General features: G+C 33.4%; 3 protein-coding genes across 6 annotated transcripts in view; 2 read left to right on the top strand and 1 right to left on the bottom strand.

Annotated features, from left to right (window-relative positions):
- Positions 1 to 1,002: 1,002 nt before the first annotated feature.
- LOC132050821 (uncharacterized) lies at positions 1,003 to 5,009 on the top strand. Of its 2 annotated transcripts, XR_009413508.1 has the most exons (7): positions 1,003 to 1,124; positions 1,199 to 1,293; positions 1,379 to 1,479; positions 3,366 to 3,435; positions 4,473 to 4,525; positions 4,673 to 4,902; positions 4,935 to 5,009. XR_009413508.1 is itself a non-coding variant. In XM_059442177.1 (6 exons), the coding sequence occupies exons 1-6, from the start codon at positions 1,112 to 1,114 to the stop codon at positions 4,773 to 4,775; spliced, it is 435 nt and encodes a 144-aa protein (XP_059298160.1). In that variant the 5' UTR covers positions 1,003 to 1,111; the 3' UTR covers positions 4,776 to 5,009. The 2 variants fall into 2 exon arrangements, 1 of the variants encoding a protein (XP_059298160.1); XM_059442177.1 differs by having other exon boundaries at positions 4,673 to 5,009.
- A 2,570-nt stretch (positions 5,010 to 7,579) lies between these two features.
- LOC132050775 (actin-depolymerizing factor) lies at positions 7,580 to 10,402 on the top strand. The gene is made up of 3 exons (XM_059442137.1): positions 7,580 to 7,777; positions 8,319 to 8,584; positions 9,824 to 10,402. Exons 1-3 carry the CDS (start codon positions 7,757 to 7,759, stop codon positions 9,972 to 9,974), a joined length of 438 nt encoding a protein of 145 aa, XP_059298120.1. The 5' UTR covers positions 7,580 to 7,756; the 3' UTR covers positions 9,975 to 10,402.
- A 313-nt stretch (positions 10,403 to 10,715) lies between these two features.
- LOC132050792 (inorganic phosphate transporter 1-4-like) overlaps positions 10,716 to 25,597 on the bottom strand; it is a 27,970-nt gene continuing 13,088 nt past the window's right edge. Inside the window, exons 4-5 of one of the 3 annotated variants that reach the window (XM_059442153.1) lie at positions 18,444 to 18,499; positions 10,716 to 12,586 (exon numbers count right to left, since the gene is read on the bottom strand). In XM_059442153.1, coding sequence (XP_059298136.1) covers positions 10,918 to 12,540 — 1,623 coding nt within the window. In that variant the 5' untranslated portion in view covers positions 12,541 to 12,586; positions 18,444 to 18,499 and the 3' untranslated portion in view covers positions 10,716 to 10,917. Of the gene's footprint in view, positions 12,587 to 13,301; positions 13,423 to 18,443; positions 18,500 to 25,597 lie in introns of those variants that run through there. The other 2 variants (XM_059442166.1, XM_059442159.1) reach the window with 2 other exon arrangements.

Here is a 25,597-nt window from a genome sequence, read left to right on the forward strand (position 1 = left end):
CCTTGCGATTTTTTTTTTACTGAGCTGGGGTTTGAACCCACAACCTCGGGGTATTAGGTGAAGGACAAAACTTAAAGACCACCAATTTAAAGGACAAAAATTAAAGACCACCCCAAATGAAGGGCAATCCGCGCAAAAAAAAAAGGGTATTTTTGACACCTTTTTAAGCGAAGAACAAAAATTAAAGACCACCCCAAAAGAAAGGCAATCCACGCAAAAAAAAAGCCCTAAATTGGGAGAACTATTGGAATGATTTTATTTGGTATCCTTTACAGCAATTTAGTTTTCTATGTCATTGAATCATTTTTTGCCAATGATGTACCGTATACAAAACAAATTTAGGAAAAAAATTAAGGGCTATGACTGGAATTCGTTGAAAACACATAGACGAGATAATACACAAAGTTTGAGGAAGATTGGAGGTTATTTGAATTGGTTTGAAGTCAACATTCATAATCGAAACCGAGCTTAAAAATTTCTCAACAACACATTTATCTCACACACAAATATACACTGATATACATGTGATACACATCATATGCCCAACTAGTTCAAATTCTAAAGTCACTATTTAAAAATACATGGCTAAGCTAACATTTACATATAGTTATTCCATTTTCCAACTAACACTTAACAGATTTCCGAATATTTTATTTAAAAAATTCATTAAAACACTCAATTATTTTAAACAATTTATTTCAACAACTAAACACCTAAAAATATTTTAGCACAATAAAATTTGGAAATTTTCAAAAATATACAACTTTTGAAAATATTTACGCCACATAGCGCAATATTCAATATAATAATTGCCGGGGGGGGGGGGGGGAGCATTATATATAATGTATCAACCTTGTATAAAGTGTATAAATATAAAAAGTGTTTATACATAATTATGGGCTGAATCAAGTGTTTGTAGATAAAGTATGATCTACGTGGTGTAATATTTTTAAAAAATAGACATAGAGCGTAATATTCCAAAATTTTAAACGCGTCTGAACGACCGAAACGTCAACGTTGTCCAAGATCGGAACGGGTTGAGAAGGTGCCACCAGAAACCTATATAAACAGTTTCTTTATTTCTTGATCTCCCTACAAACATTTCATTTCAATGGAAGCCGAAGGTACCCCTTTTTATCATCTTTTTTTTCGTACTTACTGTTCGATAATATCTTCAACTATGTTTGTCCCATTTTAGGGCAACGAACATCCTCAAACCCCTCTGCAGTTCTTGCTGCTCTGTTGTCTAAAAGAGCCAAACTTCATGATGATCTCCGAAACCTAGAAAAACAGGTTGAGGAATTGTGGGGTTTTATTGTTTTTGTGTTTTATGGATAGGTTTGACATTGATTCCCTGAAATTTTAACTTGACTTGTAGGTTTATGATATGGAGACTATTTACCTACAGGATCCTAGTCAATGTGGAAATGTACTAAAAGGTTTTGAAGGATTTTTATCTTCGTCTAAGAGCACCAGCTTGTAAGCTTTATTACTTATTGTTCTTTGTTATAAATTGTCTAGTTCTATAGCTGCACACAGATTTCATCATAACTCCAAAGTTAATCGGGCTTGGGTGAGAGTAGTACTAGGATGGGTGACCCCCTGGAAGTCCTCGTGTTGCATCCCTCCTTTCCCTCCCCAGACACCACTTGTGGGATTACACTTGGTATGTTGTTGTTGTATATATGCACACGAGTATAGGGTAAAATGAGAAAAGGAGTTCCATCCCATTGCCACCTAGGTGTGAGGCATGTATAAGGATGGGTGTGGATAAAGACTTTAGTCTCATATTGCAACAAATTGGGTTTAAATAAAGCACGATGATGAATGGATACATTGATTTGGAATTAAGCCTAGTTGTTTCATATGGCCCTTTTTTGCGATAAGGCAATTCATATAATTATAAATTGTTGATGACTTGGTTTAGAGAAATGGCTATAGGTCTGGCCGTACTCTAGTGCTTCTTGTAAGGATTGCTTTCCTGCACCGTGGTATGTTTGGATGAAAGAATTTCGAAGAGAAATGGAAAGAGTGGATACTAACAATCATACTGATTTTGCTTTTATGATACAATGCTGTTTTCTCTCTTCCTTTTCTATTCCTTTCATGTTCATCCAATGAAGTAAGAAAGTCTAAGTGTCTAGAGAATAGTGTATTCCCAGAAGTTGCTGCAGTTGATAAAACCAATTATACTGCAATTTATTTTGATGGTACTATGGACAATAATTTTTTGTTTACAAATGGTTAAGTTACTTACACAGCTGACTGCTGGCGGGGGTACAAGAGGAAAGACTAAAAGCATACGGTCAGAGTATGGGATAAATTTTTGATAGCCAATGGTCTGTGATGGATATTATTTTAGATGGATGTGGACAGAGAAGGAAGATTACATCCAACTAACTTTTGGTATTTTGATATTGCTTTGTAAAATGTAATTGCATATATTGGCAAAAAAATTCATCAATGATGTAAATGAGCTAGTTTCGTGTTTGTTTTCTCACCTTGTTGGACTCATTGTTGAAGGGCTTAGTTCTGCTGTCCCCCTCTATCTTTTCTCCTTTCTTTTCCAGGGAAAACGTATGGAAGAACGTTAATCTTATTGTCAGTGTGTGAAAAGATCTAGAAGAAAGGAATAATAATAGTTGCAATCTGTTGTCATTTCGGAGCTAACTTCTACAAGATGAGAGTAACGAAAAATCTTTTGAGACATTGGTATAAACCCAATGTTATTGACATTCTAGTTGTGTTGAAAAGATCCACGACTCCACATGATTGAGCGTTTCAGTTGGTTGAATTTTAATAATTCTTGTCCCTCCCAAGGGGATGGCCTAGTGGTTGAAAGGAGGTCCCAGGTTTGAATTCTAGCTACAACACTTGGCGTGAGTCCATTTCCTCCTGTCTTGTTTGAAGGAATGCTTTGCAATGCATGCTTGTGGGTTGGACAGTTTTTCCAGTGGATTAGTCGAAGTTCGTTCAAGTTAACCTGGACATCACTGATGATATAAGGATCTTTCTCTCCATCCTATTGTTGCTATTTTACTTTGACTCTCACGACTATTATGAGAAGAGTTGGAAATGTGAGTTGCTTCGTGGTTGTTGAAGGAACATGTAGGACATACATTTACTTCAGCATTTTTGGAATATAATATAGTCAAAATAGTAAAATCTGTTTGATGTTGGAAATGTTATTGAAACTGTTATTCCTAGGAATAGAAGAGTATACTCCTATGGTAATATAATGATGATGTTAAGAATCTACTGAATCTAGTTTTCTGTCTTTAGGTTTCAGTCTTCTGGCCACAATTTAAGGTTCACCTATATGTTTCTTTGTTGAAATTACCCTTTTTCTTTTAAATGTTTTGCAGCTTGAAACGATCCAGGAAGTTTCAACCTGAAGATAGGCTCTTTTCTTTATCGTCTGTCACCTCACCGGCAGTATGTATTTTTCTGTATTTCTCAGCAATGGGAACGCTTGAATGCTGTTGATGGATTTATATCTTACGATCTTATACACTAGGAATCATATCTGGGATTCTGTGTGTGACATGCAAATGTAGTTTGTCTAATGTCTATCATTTGGCAAGAACATATTCTCTTTCCCCTGTTGAAGAAGTGTTGCCCTTTGTTTCTTGTTAAGATTTAAACTTGATATAGTACGTTAGCTATAGATTATAACCCATTACTGTCCTGTCTCTATCTTCTAAATGTCTAGAGTTTGTGAGGCAAGTTAGGACTCCCCATATGAATGTCAAAAAGATTTATTAAAGCTGATTGAAGCTAGAAATTCTTGATAGTGGCTACAACAGGAAGGTAGTCATTTGTTCAGCACTTCATCTTTGACCACCTTGGTTTACAGTCCTGTTTTTAAGTTAAGAGATCTTAGTTCATTCTGTTGAACTTCAATGCGAAATTCTCATTTTAGAACCCTGTAAAAGGATAGGAAAGAATAGAGAGCATACCATAAATGGAAAAAGGAAGGAATGAAACAGAAAAGGTGTCAATATTCAAATGAATCACCACAGCAGTAGACTACGAGGAGCAAGTCTTCTATCACCACATAAGAATCCCCCTCCACCGCCTTTTTGAGTGTTCTCAGAGCTTTGCCATTAACATTGAACACTAAGAAATGATATTTAGGTTCATTTTGCTTGGGAATAGCTCAGATAGCATTCTGAAGACATCGTGATATTATGCTGGTTTTCATGGATATTATTACCTATCATCTATCCTTAAATTACAATTGCTGAAATCTATCTCTCCTTGTAGCCCCTTGATTGTCTCTGTCCAAAAGAGACCAAAGTAAAAATGCTAAATTAAAAAATTACTTTCCATATACTATCATGTTCCCATCTACTTCAGAGTGGACGATGGTCGTGTAATGACACCTTAATGCATATTTCATCCAACATGAAGCTATGGTGCTGATTCCATATTCCAAAGAACATGAAAGCTGCATTTTTGCACATTTTCAGGCTGAGGAACAAGCTCTTGGTCGGGATGGTGGAGGGATGTCTGCCAATGGACAGTAAGTATTGAATTTTATCATATAATCACTGTTGTTGGAGGAGTAAAATAGTTAGTTTCACTGCTTGAGTGCTTGTTCTCGTACTCAACAATATATCTTTCAAGTTCTAATACGATAGAGTATCCTGCTTTTTGGCTATTTCTACAGAGGTAGACAAAGGAAGGGCAGGGGAGGTCCAAGAGATGCAAAGAGAATGAGGCATTCAAGTGAACCAGACTATGATTATGAAGATGATCCAGATCTAATGTAATTTGGACATTGATAAAAACAGTAGGTTGGTCGATTTGGAATGATGACATTGGTCGTTTTTAACATGTACAAAATATTTGGCTGCCTAGAATTGTATTTCCTTAGTATTGGCTGGTCGTTGTGTCCTAGTGAGTCCCTCTGGGACATCCGGAAAAGAAAGCTGTATTTCAGTGAGTATTTTTCTCCTTCGCTATTATATATACTAGTATATGTTTTTGACTGCAGCATCAAACATTTTGTTTTTCCTATTTGAGTGTGTCAACTTGATTAAATGTCCTCCAGGCATTTGCGTTCTCTTTGGGACAAAATTTTTACAGAAAATATACTGTGATTCCACATACATCTAGAATATGAGCAAAAGATATTGCGGTGTAAGTTTCTAATCCTTTCGTCGGTTTGAATGGAACACTAGCAACTCATGAATGGTATTTCTAGATGAAAAATCCAATATGCAGCGAGTTACGATTTTTCGTTTGAATTACGTGACCATATGATGATCAAATGAATTTATGGATGCGGACCAATTTCAATTTTAGTTTTAGCTTTTGTGTTTAGCTTGCCAAACCTGAAAAATTCAGTGAACATGTCAATGAAAGTAGTACTATCATGATTTTCCTTTTCTGGAGTACTATGATGATTAAATGTGTAAGTATGGAGTAGTATCTAAAATAATTGAACAAACGTGATCATCTAGGAGATAACTTTGACCAGCGTAAACTTGACAACTAAGATTGATTTTAAATATATTCGTTATATTTACGCGATATTTTTCGCTTTTCCAGATTCAATTATGTAAAAAATAATTTTCATCATATTGACATGAGAAAGAATGAAACAGCCTCCTCACCTGGGTAACGTCTGCGTACACTCTACCCTCCTCAGACCCCACATTGTGGGAATTTACTTGGTTTGTTGTTGTTATTGTTGTAGTAGTATTGACTTGAGAAAGAATGCGATGTACTTTTCATATAATTTTTAGTGTCTAAATTTTAATTCTAAGATATTGAGTTGATTTAATCCAATTTAGCTTCGAAGATTTGTTAAATTGACTCTCAAAAAGTAAAAAAAATATCACATAAATTGAGACGGGAATAGTAGTACCAACCATTGTTGTAGCTGTTACGTTGATGTCAAAAACATTAGCAAAAACACTAGTATCTCCGGTATTACACGCTACTAGAAATAGCGTTTTTCCCTATCGACATTCAATAAGAGATTTGTGTTATAAAATATGATTTTTTCACCTCATTACCGAATCGGCTCATTGGGTAAACGCACGGTGGGAAACAGGTTCTCATTGGAATACTGAGAAACTTCCTAATATTTTCGTGTGAAAACACAACTACTTAGATTTTTTCCCACAGACCGTCAGTGAGAAATTGGCACCGAATATTTTCAGTGAGAAATCCAGTGGGAAAATAATGATTACACCATATATATAATTGTACTAAAGAGAATGATAATAGTACTAGTAGAGTAGCATAACAGTGGCTTATGACTGTCCTCTTTTAGCTCAAGTTCTTCTCCTCTTCTATCTGCCACTTCTCACAAGAACATAAGAAGGGAAAAGGGTTAAAAATATCGTTCGTTATAAATTTGGGTCAAAAATACCCCTTCCGTCATTAAAATTTGTAAATATACCCCTGTCTTAACGAAAATCCCCAACATAACCCGATTTTATTTTTAAACCCGCTCCATTTAAACCCGACCCAACTAAATAAAAAACGCATATGCGTTACCCGCTCCTGTGCCTAGTGGCTCCAGATGTAGGACTCGGAACAAGTTGGTCGCATATGGATTTTTTATGTAGTTGGATCGGGTTTAAAAATGAAATCGGGTTACTTTGGGTGATTTGGGGATTTCCATTAAGATAGGGTATATTTAAAAACTTTAATGACGGGAAGGGTATTTTTCACTTAAATTTGTAAAAGAGGATATTTTTAACCCTTTTCCCAAAGTAGAGGGGCATTTTTAACCCTTTTCCCTAAAAAGAAATTACGAATAAATAAATGAAATAATTAGTTGACATAGCTACTTCTAAGAGCTATTTATGGATAATAACTACTATTTGCAACAATTATATTTCGTAACTACATTTTCATGCAGCCGTGCTGGAGTGGTTATTGGGTGTGGACTCTGCTCGCGTAGGATCGAACCGAGCCGATCACATTATTTTTCTTACATATTTTTCAGCACTTCTTCTCCTTTTTATGAGTGTATTTCCTCATATGTATTTGGCTCATATGTTTTGTATCCCATATGTATTTGGCTTCTTGTCTTGTATCTGAATGTATTTTTGCTTCTTGTCTTGTATTTGGATGTATTTGGCTTACACAGTGTATTTTTAAATTTTGTTGAAATACATTCAACTTCGCGGCAGCTCGAATACATTCAAATACATGTGATATCAGATAAGGTTGGATATAACTGAACAGTGTATTCAAATACAGTCAAATACTGTGAAAATGTCTAATGGTAGCTACGAATTGTAAATATGAAAAAGATAGTTACGGATGATTAATTGCTCCTAAAAAAATAGTTATTTAGGTAAGTTGTTCTAAATAAATTCCAAGATTTAATGCTTAAGTCTTAAAAAAATACAATAGAGAACAGCCAAAAGTATAAAGGAAAAGGCAATAATTTGATGGGATGCTCATGCATGGTTAAATGGCGTTTGGCATCAAAAAAAGTATGGGAAGCGTTCAATCAACGCACCGACCCTGAGTTAAGAAGGTGTGTTGATGACCTCTTTGTTTGATAGAGACAAGGACTTTATAAAAGAAAAACTAGAGAATAACACTATTGCTTCGTTTTCTTCATTTTGGCAGTATCTTGCTTTTCTTTACTTATCTAGAGAATAATACTAATCTTTCCATCCAACACCACCTTCAACTAACATTCTTCATTTCTCTTCTTTCTTCCTCTCAAGGGTCATATCTTTTTTTTTTTTTTTTTGCTATCCAGTTTCTTTAGACATTAACCATGTCTTTCAGATTCAGAGGGGTATGTCTCTATCTCTAATCTTGTTTTGTTCATGTCTTTGATGAATTTGTATGTTCAGAATACTTCCTGAGATTTTTGTACTCTTACGTTATCAGCGATTAACTTATTTAACGAAACGTCTTTTTTTGGCTTTTGATTTCTGTTGATAATTTTGAATTAAGCACCATAGTAGCATAGTACAGTAGTATTTATGTTGTAGAAAACACAGTCGCTTAGCAATTGGTGTCATTCTGATCCATATGAGGTTCTGTTGAGCATAACTTCTGAATTTATGGGTTGCAGCACCTAATTAGGATGGAATTGATTCATAATTACATCTTTAATTATAATTGAGCACGAAAAATACAAAATTTAAAGAGCTACAGGTATCTATAGTTCTGGTGGGAAGTAGCAGGTATCCGATGGAATAATCAAGCTGTTCTAACTCTAAGTTGGCCCGACATCATCACTAGTTAAAAAAGAAGATAAATGCCAAATTTTGGAAATATAAAGTGAAGGACTAAAATCTTTTTGCTAAGATGGTTTCTTCCTTGAATTTTAGCCGAATGCTTCTTCGGGTATGGGTCTGGCTGATCACGGCAAAAATGCATTCTTGGAGCTGAAGAGGAAGAAGGTTCATAGATACGTGATATTCAAAATCGACGAAAAGAAGAAAGAGGTTGTTGTTGAGAAAACTGGCACCCCTGCTGAAAGCTTTGATGATTTTACTGCTTCTTTGCCAGAAAACGATTGTCGATATGCGGTGTATGACTTTGATTTTGTGACTTCTGAGAATTGCCAAAAGAGCAAGATATTCTTAGTTCATTGGTTAGTCCCCCACCTGCTTCTGCCTGTTTTCATCTTTTATGATTGCAACTACTGTCTGATCTTTTGCTGATTTCACCATGCATTTCTTGAACTCATGTGTTGGAAAAAATGACAAGTTGTATACCAGCTTGGTTTTCCTGTATGCTGAAGGACAAAGGAGATAGAAATTTGTCTCTGTGGAAGTTAGAGGAGTTATATTTTGATCCTTCTGTCTTATTATATATGACTATCATATAAGGCTCAACAAACTTTTCATGAATCATAAATGTTAATCATTTCTTGATGTATCTTAGTAGTACTTATTATAATCTTTAGATACTTTTGAAATACACATAGAAAGTTGGATGCTTTGATCTTTGTATTTCAAAGCGCTTTGTTCTCTTTTGGACAGGGGAGACATCAAATTTGTCCAATCTCTTAAGCATTATTTCTACTTTTACTTTTCCTCTTATACTTCTTACAAAGAGGGAAGCAACCCTCGACCCTTCTCCTTCAATTACACTCCTCTAACCCTCCTTTTTTTAACCAAGTCCTAACCAACTCTGATGCTTTTCTTTTCAAGTCCTAACAGAACTTAATGTTGAACTACAAAATTGACAATAAAAGGAAAGAACAGTGCAACTCAATGCAGTCAAATGGTTGATTTGATGAATCTCTGCAATCAGCTGTTGCCTTCAACCTGAAAATTGATATGCATGAATTAATTTTATGTTGTATGGCATGGGCTTCATAAGTAATGTGGTTTGTTAAGTTTTCTTAAAGAACATTTTGTCTCGTGGGTAAATTACTTGTTAGTATTCAATTTTCAGCGAGATTTCTTTTCAATGCCAAAATGTTCATCTCTTCCAAACGCCAAAAGAAAATCAGTTTGATTGTATTTTCTGAGAGATTAAGATCATGTCTTACTGTCATTTTATGACCATCAATTACGCTCAGGTCTCCATAGCAAAGTAGTTTTGAAAATCTTTTGGTTACTCTATATATTAGCAAAGGAAATAAAGATAAACCAAGGTATGGGAGCATAATTTTGAGAAACTTTAAATATGCTTCCACTATTCCGCCTTTGCCTCTGTATTCGTTTGTTTGATATCCACGTATTACTGTAGTTGATCGATTTCATGGCACGGAAGCTACTTCACAGCTATGTGCAAGTCCAGCATCTCAGAGAACTTTAAGTAACAGCCGGTTTTTTTTTTTTTTCCTTCTCTCTTTCTCATTGCATTACTTTTGTTTCCTTAGGTCTCCTGCAACATCCCGTATTCGTGCGAAGATGCTTTATGCCACCTCCAAAGACGCATTTAAAAGAGAGCTGGATGGTTTTCATTACGAGATTCAGGCTACTGATCCCACCGAAGTTGATCTTGAAGTGCTTAAAGACCGTGCTCACTGAGCCATCTTGCAATAAACACTTTCTTCCTCTAATAAGGGAATAGAACTAGCAGGGCCTTGCTATCATAGTGATTAGTGCCAAAAGCTTATCTTTGGTCATGTATCTCACAGAAGAAAATTCTTCTATAAATAATAGGGCATCTGGGAAGGCTAATTTCCAGTTCTGTATTTAGCTTGTTAGTGTATATGGTGTTGGCATTGTTTTGCTTTTAGATGTTTGAACCCTTGGGAACTGCATAATAATATTAGTGGTTCTCACATGCAACTATGCCAGTATTCCATTTGTGGACTATACTTGGGAACATTTTGCTCTTTGTAGCATTTTACTTTTTGTCCTAGGCCCTGTACGTATAGAGTTTATGGGCTACAAGGGGTCTGGATCCTCTGTTATCCTATTTCTTCAGTTAAGGATTATGATTATTAGCCTTACATTTGAATCAATATCTAATGCTCAAGTTTTGGAATCCCGTTAAGTTGTATAAGTCTTATAAGAAGATGATGCTTTCTGTTTCTTAAGATAATAAAGAGTAGAAAACGACCTTGAAAATAGAGTTAACATGCCAACTGTTATGTCCAATAAACTCTCTGTAGATAACATTTTTTGTAACAAAATAGACTGCGCTGTTTGTGCTGAGTTCTGAAACTAACTTAGCTTTGTTTAAGGCACTCCAAGTCCTTTAATCTTCTTTTGGTCTGAACAGTAATTTATTTTTCCAGGTTTAGTTTTTTAAGATGTGTAAACTGTTGGAGAATTCTGTGCTGTTCCTACACTAATATTTGGAACATCTATGACTAGATAACAAACCCATAAAAATACATTACCAGGTCTATATAGGACACTAAATACATTGTAACAATATTTTACTTACCCATCCTTCTAGGAACCTTTATAGAACATAAAAGGGAAAGAAGAAAAGAAAAGAAATGAACTAGAGTAGCTATTTTTACACAGGAGCAGTCCTGTTATTAGATGGATGATTCTCCACTTCTGTTCCCGCCTCGTCCTCATTTTCCCTTGACATCTCTTCCAGTGACTTCCCGTTGGATTCTGGAACCAAGAAAGTGAAAAATGTTCCCAGAAGGTTGACTACCCCAAGAACAATGAGTGAATTCCTCACTCCAATTCCAGCAGGATACCCTGCATCAGCCTTGGTCTTGTCTCGTGGCTGAGCCAAATACAGGAACCCGAATGCTCCCACCATCGCCCCTAATTTCCCAGCTGCAGCTGATATTCCATGGCAAGTCGAGCGCAATCTAGCAGGGAAAATCTCAGCTGGCACGATAAATGTAGTGGCGTTGGGTCCAAAGTTGGCAAAGAAGAAGGTCAGTGAATACAAGACCACGAATCCAATATGGTTTCCAGGGTGAGTCCAGTGGTTGTAAGGAATGGCCAAAGCAAACATGAACGCTGTCATCATTGAGAAACCAAGCAACTGAATGGTAAACCTGCCAATTCTGTCAATGAGGAACACTGTGAACCAGTAGCCAGGCACGGTACTGCAGAGAGCGATAAGAGTTTGTGCCCTTGCAATCTTGTAAACCTCTTCAATTGCATTCATAGTCTTGGCAGCAGGAATCCAACCAATGGCACTGAAGATGTCTTTTTGGAACAAATTTTGGCTGTAGTATGCAATGTCAAGCAGAAACCATGTGCTGGTTGTCCCAAGCAAGTGAAGTCCATGTCGACTAAGAAATTGTTTCGTGAACAAACCAAATTCATTGCTGGATGTTACAGCAGTATTACCAGAAACTGCAGGCTCTGTCCGCTCTGTCCCAATGCCAAGCTGCATAACCTTTTCCATATCTGCAGTAGCTTTCTGAACATTCTTGGCAATGAGAGCAGTGTAACGAGCAGTTTCAGGCATCTTCATCCTCCAGTAGTAAGTGAGAAGAGCAGGAAGTGCGCCAACCATCAATATGGTCCTCCACACGTAATCTGCTTGAGGAACCGTTGAACCAAGCGCATCCACTTCATATGCTGGCGCCTTGAAACTAGCCTGAAATGCAGCAGAGATAATGATGGCAAACATACCACTTGCTAGAATCCCAAATCCTTGCATGGCGAAAACAGCAGCAACGAAGGCACCCCTAGTCTTTTTGTTGGCATATTCAGACATGATAGTAGCAGAAAGCGGGTAATCACCACCAATTCCAAAACCAAGCCAGAAGCGAAAGAAACAGAGGGTGGCCAATACAGTCTTAGTCTCCCCACCGAAAGAAAGGCCAGAAGCAATAGAACAAAAACACATGAGGATAAGGGTCATGCCATAGGCTTTCTTCCTGCCCATTTTGTCACCAAGCCAGCCAAAGAAGAGTTGTCCTGCAAGGGTACCACAGAAGGCGACACCGTTGACAGCGGCGGAGACATTGGGAGGTAGTGAACCAGGCTTTGGAGAGCCATCCACATGGTAGTAAATGCGGCCAAGCAACTTAGTGACTAGAGAGATGCAGAACAGATCGTAGGCATCGGTGAAAAATCCCATGCCAGCTATTATGATTGCTGTGAAGTGATACCATTGTGTTTTGGCCAAATCAAGCGCATTCAAAACCTTCATCTCGCCTGCCATTTCTACTTCTTGTTTTTCTTGGCTCTCCTCTTCTACAATGATCTATCTGCATATCAAAACAACAATATTCAGACCCCGTCGGAACTTTTAGACTTCTTTCTGCCAAAAGAGCAGCAGACACAACATTCAAAACAGCAAACAATTATTCTAACCCAAACATAAAATAAAACAAATAAAAAGGAAAAGCAAGAATACTGACAAGAAATTCAACATGATCTGGCAGAAAATGTACTAATATGTCCAATTAAGTAGGGCTGGATTATATCATTGAATTCAAGTAGAATACAGGATAGGCGTATATTGCTAATTTTAAAAGCATGACTTCCAGCCATCCGGCTACCAAAACCATAGAAGTTAAAATCTTAGATGTCCAAACAAATTAAAAAAACAGTTCATGTATCCTAGATGACATTTTGAATAAGCACCAACACAATAAAAAAAAAATAGTAAAATCTCGTTATTTAATATGTCACGGCATGTTAATCAACTTGAAAATGTTGAATTCTTGATATTTCAAGAATCACATCACTTTAACAGACTTGGAAAAGTTGAAATATGTCGCCATTCTTCTTTCTCTAATTGCATGTGAGAAAAACAAAGAAGAATCTTGATGTACACAAACTCAAAAGACTATACATAATGCATGCAAACATACATCTATATACTACTACAGTATACATCTAGTATCACACGGTGCACTCATGCATATACATATATAGAGGTGAAAAAATGGACAAATTAAAAGAATAGAAAAAACAGACCTGCTATTGGTGCAAATAGTTGCAAGAAAGAGAAACGGGAGAGACTATGTTTAATTTAGCAAAACTAATAGAGAAAGGGTTTTAGATGGGATGAAGAGAGGTATAATGGTGATGAGCATATTACCATTATATATAAGCGTTAATCCAAAAGAGTTGTCGTCCTCACATACCATTTGACCCAATGAAATTGCTCCACGTGGATGCTACTTTTTCTTTTGTATTCTCATTTTACCATCATTGATTTTCTTAACACAATTTACGTGGGCCTTTGTAAAAGGTGTAATTTGTTGTGGATTTGTTCTTATCTCTTACTTCATCAGTTTCAATTTATGTGATATTATTTTCTTTTTAATCTATTAAAGAAAAAGTTATTTTTTTATAATTAGAAATAACTTAACTTGAAAAAATTTCTTTTGCCCTAAATGAAATAATTTATAGACACATAAATGTCTAAGGTTTGTTTTAGATCACAAATTTCAAAAATCTTCCTTTATTTCTTAAACTTTGTGCCAAGTTAAACGGTGCCACATAAATTAGACGGGGGAAATATTAGAGAAACATATATTTCAATAATCACTTTGAAGAAGTTCAAACTACCTTGAATTTTGGTGATTGTATGATGTCATATTTTATTCGTATTGAATCAGTGAGATTCTCATGTAATTGATTTTTTCCTAGCTAATTTTTTTAAACTGCAAAAGAAGATTTTGTGAATAATTTTATCCACAAAACTTATCAACAAGAAATGATTTATCTACCATTAGATTAAATTAATTATGCAGTAAAAAAATGTGATACAAGTAACTATATTGTTTTTAATTAAAATTATTATTTCTATATCATGAGTGCTCAGCCCGGGCCTCATGAAACTAGTATATTTATATACCATAGGATTCTGCTAATTAACCACCTGGGGATCTTCACTGTTATATTCCTCCTGAATTGTAGGCTTCTTATTGGTTTCCTATTCAGGATCTGTTAAATGATTTTCATATATACAAGTATATTCCAATCGGATTGGAAAAGGCTAGTAAAAAAAAAAAAAAACAATAGCCTAAATCCAAATATTAGGAAGATATATACGGCAAACATTGCCATTAATTCTGAACCGGACAATGGGGAAGGTTCAAATTTTCGTCACTTAACTATAGAAAATAGGATAATTATATACACCATATATCCTTCATTTTATTTTGGTCTTAAAAGTAGGGGTGTCAATGGTACCGTTCGGACTGTTATTTTATAAAATTTATACCGTATCATTTTTCCAATTATTTTATTTTGTATAATCAAAATTAGACTTTTCGAAACCGTCCCATCATCTCAATTTCTCTTTGGTAATGGTACAGTTTGGTTAATTTTCAGATTTTTTCTTTAAAAAATGTAAAGTTCACTAAAGTTTGAACATGCTACCATGTATACTTGTGTAGGATTTTGACAAAAACTCTTTACACATTTTTACTGTTTAAAAGGTGATGGATCAAGAATACATGAAAGACAACTAGAATAGAGATTCATACCACTATTTTACGGTATTGTAAAATAAGGTTAAGCAAAAAGAAAAATATAATTTAGATTACACAAGCAGGAGGTAATCAATTAAGATGTGACTCAAGAATTGAATTTACTAAGATTAAGTATACCAATAAGAGAAATTTCTAATAACTCGTAGCTTCCTACTCAATATCGTTGGAATACCTTGTAACTACTAGTTACTACTCGAGATGCTAGAACTAATTAGGTTTGATAATATTAGTATAATAGGTCTAATTTAGTTTTGATAGGAGTAGTATATTAGGTTTCAGAGTGATAGGATTCTGAGTGTTAAGTATGTCACCAACTTATAGTCATTTCCATCACCCCGAGTCTAAAGCATAAAAATTAATATTTTATTATTTTAAATTTAATTTATAAAATATATTTTAGCATATATTATTCGGTACGATTCGACATTTTTTCAGTTAATTTTTATAAAAATAAAAATTATTCGGTACGGTTATAAATTTCTAATAAAACCGTCGTATCTATTAAAAGAACCCTAAAAATCGGTTTGATATAGTTTGGTTAAATCCGTTTTTAAAAACCATTGACAACCCTACTTAAAAGAGTCCCCCCCATTACTCAAGTAGCTTATTTATAGTCCTCACAACTGATGAAATTTTTTGTAATAGGTGATGCATAAGTATGACATAGTGTGTAAGGGAGTATTTAATTGAAATTATAATGTGGGACCACCATTTTATGCTCCTCATTCTCCTCCATTTTAGTCTTTTCTCTCTCCTCTTTTTTCTCATTTTTCTATTTTTCATTAATTTTGAAAACCAGTTTTATTATACGCAAAAAAAGTTTTTAATGTAAAAACTGATAACCAAAATTTAGGATACTTTTGAAGGTAAAAACGCCTTAGGGAATTTATTGGCCTTCTTTTTTTGTTTATTGGACTTCTTTTTCTTTTTTCTTTTCATTTGGTATATATTCAATTCAACGTGGCTATATCTGCACCCTAGAAATTCAAAATTTTCAACTGCCATCAAAGTAGATACAGAATATAGGGTGTGAAAAACCTGTTTAACCGATAAACTGAAGTGAAAAGAATGTTATTGGTTTATTGATATAGTTATTGGGTTAATGAATTTTAAACTATTTTGTGATTTTTTTATTGGACTATCAATTTGATTTTCGATTTTTAAGTTCTATTAACGGTTAAATTGATAACCCAATAAATACATAAGTTCTTATTAAATTTCCTTTTTAAGTATATATTAAATTTCCTTTTTAAGTATACTTTAATATTATTTTTCTGTGAAAGATGTGGCCAAACCAATTGTGTTTGAAGACTTTGCTGGTTCAGTTCATCAGCTAAACAAGTTTTTTCACGCCCCTAGATCCAGGGTCTACTTTGAAAGCACTAAGAATTTTGGATTTCTTAGGTGTAGAATGTAGCGAATTTAAATTGAATATATACCAAAATAAAAAGACAAAAAGGAAATTCAATAAATTCTCCAAGGTATTTTTACTTTCACAAGTATCCTAAATTTATTTTTAGTTATCAATTTTTACATTAAAAACTTTTTTTCAAGTGTCAATTATTTTCTTTTAAGGTTATTCTGAGTTTAACTGAATTTTTATGAAGAAATTGAAAAACTGGATAATGAAACAGAAGAATATTTAAAAGAATTTTGATATGTATATAATAACATTGGTTTTCAAAAATTGATGAAAAAAAAAAAAAAAAAAGAGGAAAGAGGAGAGAGAAAAGAGTCAACGACTGAAGAGGAAGAAAATTGTGTGGAAGAAGAAATGTAGGAGAACGAGGAGCACAAAGTGGTGGGTCTCACATTATAATTTTAATTAAATACTCCTCCTAAATCGCGTTATACTTATATGCCTTACTCATTGTAAAAATTTTCACAACTGACGAACCTCTACGTGTAACTAAAAAAGGGCAAAAGACCAAATTTGCCCTTCAACTGTACCAGATAGAATAATTTTAATCTTCTTTAATATATGGTCACTTGTGTGCTACTGCCATCATCATCAAAATGACTTAATATTGCATTATTGACTAACAGATCAAGTGTCAGCACACTTATCTCTAATACTCCAATTAAAAGAGATGGATCCTTATTTAAATGTGACAACTAAGCTTTCCCCCACGACATAAATACATGCATAGATTCCACTCAAAAGACTCGGAGCACGCGTGACAAAATTAGCCGAAGAAATCATGACCCCCCCTCCCCCCCACCGGGAACCCCCTCTCTCAACCAATCATGTTAAGGTTAATCGACTTATTTTATTAACACGACTCATTTTGATTCATTTAACTCAACTCATTTAAAAACTAGGTTGATATGCAGGTTGTAGCTTAGATTGACCGTGAGAGTCTTTTTCTTATTTGATATGTTAGACATATTCATAACATAAGGAAAAAAGTATTAGTAGGTACTCAAATAAATTTAAGAAAATAAACAAAGAATTTAAAACATAGATAGACTTGGACGAGTTGAGTTATGACCCGGGTTTTACCCCATTTCAACCCAATCCCTTTCAGCTCAAGTAAATTTTGAGCGCGTCAATGATCCGCTTATTTATTAACTCATTTTATTTTGACATGCTGAACTTCAGACCAACCAGCCCATTTGACTCCCCTAACTTAGAGCATTTTTATGGGTTCAGTTAACCTACTTTTGACATCTGAAACGAGTTTATTTTGATGAAAATGAACTTTGTAGAATAATCGTTGCTATTTTTACCAAGAAGGGTTTCTTGAGAAAAAGGCATTAGAGTGATGATCAGAGTAAGAACATTTTATTTTAATTTTAAAGGGCTCATGTGTATGAATTTTACCAGTTCTTTATTAAGTTTCAGTTGTGACAATTGCAAGTGACGATTGCAGATTATGTATTGCATGAAAGATAACGCATAAGCAAGAAATATTAATCCACAAGCAGATTCTTCTCTCATTTGTCACTACACTGTTCTCCCGCACTCTTAACAATTTTTTACACGTCAATATTTTTTTTCACGGCCCATCCCTTCAATTTTAGCTCTCAACTTAGTAACACTTCAAACCCCAACTTTAATTATTTCATTAATTGGGGACACAAGTCTTTCAATTGGAATACTGTCTCTTCCTTAATATAATGAATTATGCCATCTTGGAGTAGTAGTGGTGGAATTGAATAACAATTATTAATGTTTTATTAATCTAAAATTATAAATATTTTGGACGTAGCTAAAGTGACCTGATTAGAAGTTATATTTTGAAATTCCATATATTTTTGAGGTACTTTGAGGGCTGTTAATTGGATGCACAACTATAACGTCTTGGTCATAACTTATGACCTTTTAACTTTTGCACTGTTTGAGTTGATGTACTCTGGCTCATATACATATACACCATTAAGAATGAGAGATTCTACATTAGGAGCTTAGTCTAAATACTCCCATCTTAGAAGGATTAAGAAATTCTGAAGTAACCTGCTAATTACTTTAAATTTATTCTTTCAATTTAACTTTTTTATGCACGACAGTTATTTTTCCTCTTACATTGGCAAACTGGAAAGCAAATGAAAGGAGAAGAGAAAACCAAAAATTAGCCTTAAACATTAATCTTTAATCTTAAAAGTTAATCCTCACCATGGCTTCAATAATTTTTTTTCTTGAAGATGTTTGGGTGGTATGTTCAGTAATACCTGCAAGAAGCAACGAATTTTCTATTCTAGTTTTGTATTTCTTTTCTTCCTTTTGTTCTCTGATCCCTAACTTTTAACTATGGATGTTCAAAATCAGAAATCGCGCCAAACCAAATGTGAACCAAAACTAATTAAATTATTAGACAAAATTTTCTTTTGCTTTAACTTATTTTGATATATTAAATCCTTTTAGAAAAACACACAACACTTAATTATATATAATTAAGAAAAAAACTAAATTGACAAAGTATTTATACCTATATTATAATTATTTATATATATATATATATATATATATATATATATATATATATATATATATATATATATATATATATATATATATATATATTAAATAATTACAATATAAATCGACAAAATATATATACCTATATTATATTATATAGGGATAAAGCACTATTACCCCCCCCCGAACTATACCGAAGTTCTTACGACACACCTTACCTTTCCCCGGGTCCTATTACCCCCTAAACTTATTTAATACGGAATAGTTGTTGACACCCGATTTTGTCCCGCCCCTTTTTCGGAATTTTTTTTTTTTGCGAATAGTTATGTATACTTTACCACAATTATTTGCTTTCTATTAATATGGTCGTCTTCCACTGTCCAACTATAGTCATCACCTATTATTATTATTATTATTATTATTATTATTATTATTATTATTATTATTATTATTATTATTATTATTATTATTATTATTATTATCATTATTATTTTTATTATTAATATAATATTTATTATTATTATTGTTATTAGTATTATTATTATTATCTGCGTAGCACTTAATATTATAATTATTAATATTATTATAATCGCCGTCTTAATATTATTATTATTATTATTATTATTATTATTATTATTATTATTGTTGTTGTTGTTGTTGTTGTTGTTGTTGTTGTTGTTGTTATTATTATTATTATTATTATTATTATTATTATTATTATTGCTATTATTTTTTCATCGTACTGCGAGCACTTAATATTATAATCGCGATGGTCACTCTTAACATTTCCATTTATCATCTTATGCAAAACGCATGGCATTTATTTTATTGAACGATAGCATTTCCTTACTTTTAAACCTTATGAATATTATTGCACAGCTGTTATAATATATATATATATATATTTTATTTATTTATTTATTTATTTGAGTACTAATAAATATGTTTTATATTAAGCAATATTTTAGCACGCGTTAATTTAAATTAAATAAAGAGTGTCTTTCACCTTAATTTTTCTGAGCCCAAATCAGCCATTGCAAGAACCAGCCCACATTTTTTATTCCCCAAGCCGAGCCCAACTGCTGCGACCCGACCCATTTTCTTAGTTCATTAGGTTTACTTTCGTTTTCTGTTCATCAGCCGCACATGGCCTTCTTCTTCCCCTTTCCACTTCCATGAAAAAACCTTTTCTCTTCATCAATCCTCAGTAGATTTGTCCCACTATCTTAGGCAACTTTGTACCTTTTTCGTATCCCCCCATCTCAAGGATTGAAACGTTTCCTTCTCTCCTATCTTCAACGATTTTAGTCAACACAAAAGGCCAAAACGATTCTGAAATTTCAGAGAGAAAATCAACTTTTCAGAGATTGGGTTTGATTTCAAACAGCTCTTGGGTTTTCGTTTGGAGCCATAAAATTTGAAATCTGAAACCCTAATCCTATTCTATAAGTACCAAGTTTTGAGACCATTTGAGGGCATGGTGGAACGGCGACGATCTCATCCCTAGAAAAAAAAAGGAGCGGTAGCCTTACTAAACAAAAAAGAGCAAAAATACCCCAAAAAATTACTCTGTTTTCATTTTTGGCTTAAGACTTGGTTAATTCAAGTGGATTCGGGTTCGTCGCGTTTGAGTATAGATCCGAGACCTGAAAGCCCTAGTTTGCTGCACCCGGAAAAGGTAATCTTCTTTCTCTTTTATTCTTTCTGCAATTTCTTGTTTCTTTATGTGTTATGTGTTATGTGTTTAGCTTAAGCATGTCGATTAATTTAAGTTGGTAGGATAATCTGTTCATATGTTAGTTTTGGATCTGTTTAGCTCTTATGTAATTTGCTAGCCGTGCCCTTTTTTTTGCTAGACCAGTAGTTAAAGCATGTTGACATCTTAGTGGATTAGTTGAATAATGTCAGTTATGTAGTTAAACCTATATTATGTGATTCTTGTAGTTTCATGCGTGGGGGATGACTTAGTTTAGCCCGCAACGTATGGACGAGGTCTGTTGAACATGGTTTAGGTGTCGGTTTAACTTGTTTAAATTGAATATGTCTTAAACATTACGTTGGTCTGGTCTATTTAAGGTAGGCATGTATGGTATGTTAGTTTAGTTGATTTATCTGTTCTGGTTAGAATAGATTAGTTAACTGCTGCGTAGTAAGATCTAAGTATTATTGGTCCTAAATCAGGCTGTTATGTGTATAACAGTCTATTTTCTACCTACTACCTTCCCAAACATATGATATAATCCTGTTCATAATCTTGTTAGCTCATTTATTGTGTTAAATATAGAAATATAGTTTTTGGTTAAATGATAAAGAGATGCTATAAATTAACTCAAGTATGCTGTTGTTAAGTGCCTGTTTGGACCCATGTGGTCTCCTTTGCCAAGCTGACTATGTTTGAATGTGTAATCCCTGCCTTATAACGTTACCAATTAGTCTGAATCTCATCATGCTTGTTTTGTTGACTTAAGCACTACCAAGAAAGCCATGGTTGATCCCCACATATTAGCTAAAATATGAGTTTGCATGGTTCTCTACTATGGCACTGGTTTAACGTCACACTTTGCTATGGTCTAAAATATGAAAAGCATGTTAATATGGTTAGTTTCTCTGTGATTGGCTATCTTGTTGCCTGTTTATGCTTAGTTTTCACTAATGCGTATTGTAACTGCTCAACCTGATGTGAGCATGCTGTGCAGTACATAAGCTCATGTATTTGCTTCCCCTGCTATCTGACTTAGACTAGTGTATAAGTTGGAATGGATATTTAAAGCATGCCTACACTTGTTTAAGTCATGTTCAAGGTCATTTATGGCTTATGGTGTGTAATATGCTAGAGTAATTTCTTTGAGGTATGTTGTTTGAATCCATTATTGTTTGCAAAGTGCGTGGTTGACTCTAGGACAACACCTTTACGCCTGTTAAACTTAAAACTGCACCTTTTGAGGCTGAAATGTCATGTGATTTGAGTGATTAAAGTAACCAAGACCTTTGTATGCTCCCTTAAATGACTCTATTTAAACCATGTGGCCTATGTTATCAACTTATTATTTGTTTTAGTATCTATAATCCCAAAATATTTTTCTTTTGGGTCAAAGCTTTTAAGTCCAATCCTGGCTATTTAAAACTGTGTTGGCATTCTGTTGAAGCTCGTGATCAATAGTCAAAACTCTTTATTGAGGAAACATGCAGTTGTGTGTTGTCTGGTCATTTTTACTAAGTTTGGGTCTGTTTGTGCTCATTTGAGAATATTAGTTGAACTGGATGAGTGCATACTCTTGTGGAACACTTGTTTTAAATCTGTATAAAGGAGATAGTAGATGTGCCTCACTGGTATGCCTAAAGAGAATGCCACAGTCCTGTTTGCATGATCGAATGCTGATATGTTTTATGCTCAAAGTTGTTCATGGCTGTTAGCTAGGACCCTGTCCGTTTGAATCCCACTATAGTTTTAAACCCCATAGTCAGTGTTACGCCCTATTTTGAACGGGTCCAAGATAGTTTGCAACTTCACGGTTCTTCTAACTGGTTTAAAAGGGTTAGAGTCGCCACCTTATTTTTTTAGGAAAAATCAGGAAAACTATATATATTTGTGTGTCTGCTCCATTTTAGTCCACGAAACTTATGAGATTCTAGATAAGAGTTTTATTTACCCCGAGGGGAAGGTATTAAGCATCCCTCAGAGCCTGTCCGAAGACAGTCCTTAAACTTAGTTTAACTGAACACTATAGGGGGATTATCTATCTGCTTATCATTATTATTACCTGTTTTCAAAATGTTATGACCTCATGAAAAGCTACATTAGGTGATGATATACTAAGTATATACAGTGTATAAAAATATATTTATATCAAGTATCAAGTATTCATAAAGAATGTATAGTAAAAAAGAATATATAAAAGAGTATAAAGAGAGTGTACCTCATAAGTATAAAAGTATATCTGTTAGTACAAAGAATGTATATCCGTTAGTATAAAGAATGTATACAACTATATAAAGAATGTATAAAAGATATAAGAGTATGTAAAATAGGTATATCAAATATAATAAAGACTGTGTGTCTATGTATAAAAAATGTATGTAAATTAAACATATAGAAAATGTATTTCAATTATAAAGGTGTATATCAAACATAAAATATATGAAGAATTGTATAACTAGGTATATCAGTGAATAAAGAATGTAAAAGGAATCCCCCGAGTATTCATTGGTGTAAAAAGCTTATATAATAAAGGAATTCAGAAAAAAGTGAAGTCGATTTGACTGATTTCTACCGTTTCGTAAAAAAGTATTTGTTTAATGAATATCCCACCAAAAGAATAGGGAACAAACGAATTGTAAAAAAAAAAGTATTGGTAAAAAATAAATATAAGAAATTATGTATAAAAATGAGTGAAAAGATATAATGTCTTTAAAGAATAAAAGATTGTAAATGGATAGCCTAATAAGTACCTAGCGTCAATAATGTGGATTTAACTTGAATAAAAGGTATATTAGTGTGTACGAAAGAATGTAAAATGTATGTTGTAAAAAATGTGTATTAAAAGTGTATGGAAAATGTGTATTAAAATTGTATAAAAAATAAAGGATGAACTATTATCTTTGCCTAAACGCCAAAAGTGTGAATTAATTAACAAAGTATTTATACCAAGTCAATTTAATCTATTTATGAAAGTATTGACGGCCTAATTCTTGCCTAAAGCGAACGACAAGCTTTAAATTAAGCATGCAAGATGACAGGTAAATAAATATCTCCACTGGACATTCAAAATAATATTTCCACTATAGTACGAGTTTATGTTATGTACAAGTTTAAAGAACGCGGAAAGTAAATACAAACAGTGATTCTGTTGCCTTCCGAGTATCGTCTTTGAGATGTATTTCTCCATAGTTGTATAAGCACTTGGTAAAAATGTTAGTAAGAGATTAAATAACTATCAAATGAATTAAAGAAATAATAAATAAACTTAACATAAAAACCCGTCTTTTGTACATGGGAGGCCTTGGAAATTGACGAAAATTTCTTCATCGGCCAAGAGTGTAATATTTGTAATAAATTGTAAAATGAAAGAAAAATATGTTAGTTAAAGAAGTTTGAAAAAGTCAAAAAATAAGGGATGTGACATAAAGCTTTTAAAATGTGATTTGACATAAAGCCTTTGAAAAGTGATATGACATAAAGTCTTTGAAAAGTGATTTGACATAAAGCCTTTAAAAAAGCGATTTGATATAAAGTTTATTAAACTTGACAAAAGGGAGATAAAACTTGTTTTGACCCTAGAATTGGTGTAGTATACACGATGTAAGAATATATATGTATATGATATAGGTAAAAAATATAAGAATAAAAAAAAAAAATTAAAATATATGTAAATGTAAAAATAATGTATAGACAATGTAGAGAAAATATAAAGAACAAAATGTGTAAAAAATAATAAAATTAAAATGAGCATGTAATGTGATGATATTGCCAAAAAGGTAAAAGAAAATGCTTGCAAGTGTATGAAAAATATTTATAGGGGAGTAAAAAAATGTATGCAAATTTAAAGAAAAAGTATGTAGAAAATGTAGAGACAATGTATGAATAAATATAAACAAAACGCATGAACAAATATAAAGACAAATGCATGAATAAATGTAAAGATAAATGCATGAATAAATATAAAGACAATGCATGAATAAATATAAAGACAATGTATATAAAAATATAAAGGCTATACATACAAGGTATATAAAAGCGTAACGACAATGTATGAAAAAAGAAGAGAAAAAAAAAAGAAAAAAAAAAAAGAGGAGGAAGATGCTAGTCTTCCTATGAAAAGAAAATATGAAGAGTGTAGAGAGAAGAAAAATATATGTGAGGTAGTGTGAAGTGGTGAGAAAAATGAGAGGGGAAGTCCTCCTTTATATAGGCAATGGTAAACCACTTTTTAGCCAAACTCATGTGCCAAAACCATGGGCTTCACAAAACCATGGCTTCTCAAAACCATGTGCTAAATTTTATCTGCGTTTAAAATTATTTCCTCCGATTTCCATGTAATAATAGACTGTAACTAAAATAATAAAGTATAAAAATATATTTAAGGTAATTTCATGAATAAAGTAAAAAATGTGATTTGAATTAAGGAGACCTGCTAATTAATTGAAGTAAAACTGTATTAGCATGTTGTTTATATACAAACGACTGTAACAAAATAATTATTTAAAATGAAAATAAATTGATAAAAATTCCTATTATTTAAAAATAAGGACAATAAACAATAAATTATATTAAAGTTAAAAATGTATAAAAACAGTATTTTGTGCTATTTAATTACTAGGAAGTCTAAAGAAGTTAGTTTTTAAGTACAGAGGGCCAAAATTGGGTGTCAACAGTCAGTAAGTTATTAACACTTGATTAGTGTAGTACTTTGGAAACAGGGGCATGTTTAAATATTCTAGAGATTTTTTAGATACATATATACTCCATGTATTGTTAATTGGGATTGCGTGCTAATCTTTATTCTTCCTTTTTCTTTACATGTACATCTTGGAGCAAAATGGAGTCCTGAATTGGGACTCTCTCAAAACGGAGTTTCGAATTGAGACTCGATATGGCTATCGCTAAGCCGAAGATCTGCATTCATGATTCTTGCCCATTTCGTTCCCACTACGTCTCCAAGCAGAACGAGGGGCGACGAAGTTTCCGCCTCCTATTTATTGCCATTCTAGTTTTTACCTTCATTGAGTTCTGTGATAACTTCACTTTATTTTTAGCTTGTCCTTAATTCTCTTAACGTAAGTGTAGGACTAGTAACAATATTAGTTTAGAAAAGGGTAGATGTTATGTAGGGAAACCAATAGCTTTTTTTCTT

This window comes from Lycium ferocissimum, chromosome 1, assembly GCF_029784015.1.
Source record: "Lycium ferocissimum isolate CSIRO_LF1 chromosome 1, AGI_CSIRO_Lferr_CH_V1, whole genome shotgun sequence".
In the NCBI taxonomy this organism is placed as follows: domain Eukaryota; kingdom Viridiplantae; phylum Streptophyta; class Magnoliopsida; order Solanales; family Solanaceae; genus Lycium; species Lycium ferocissimum.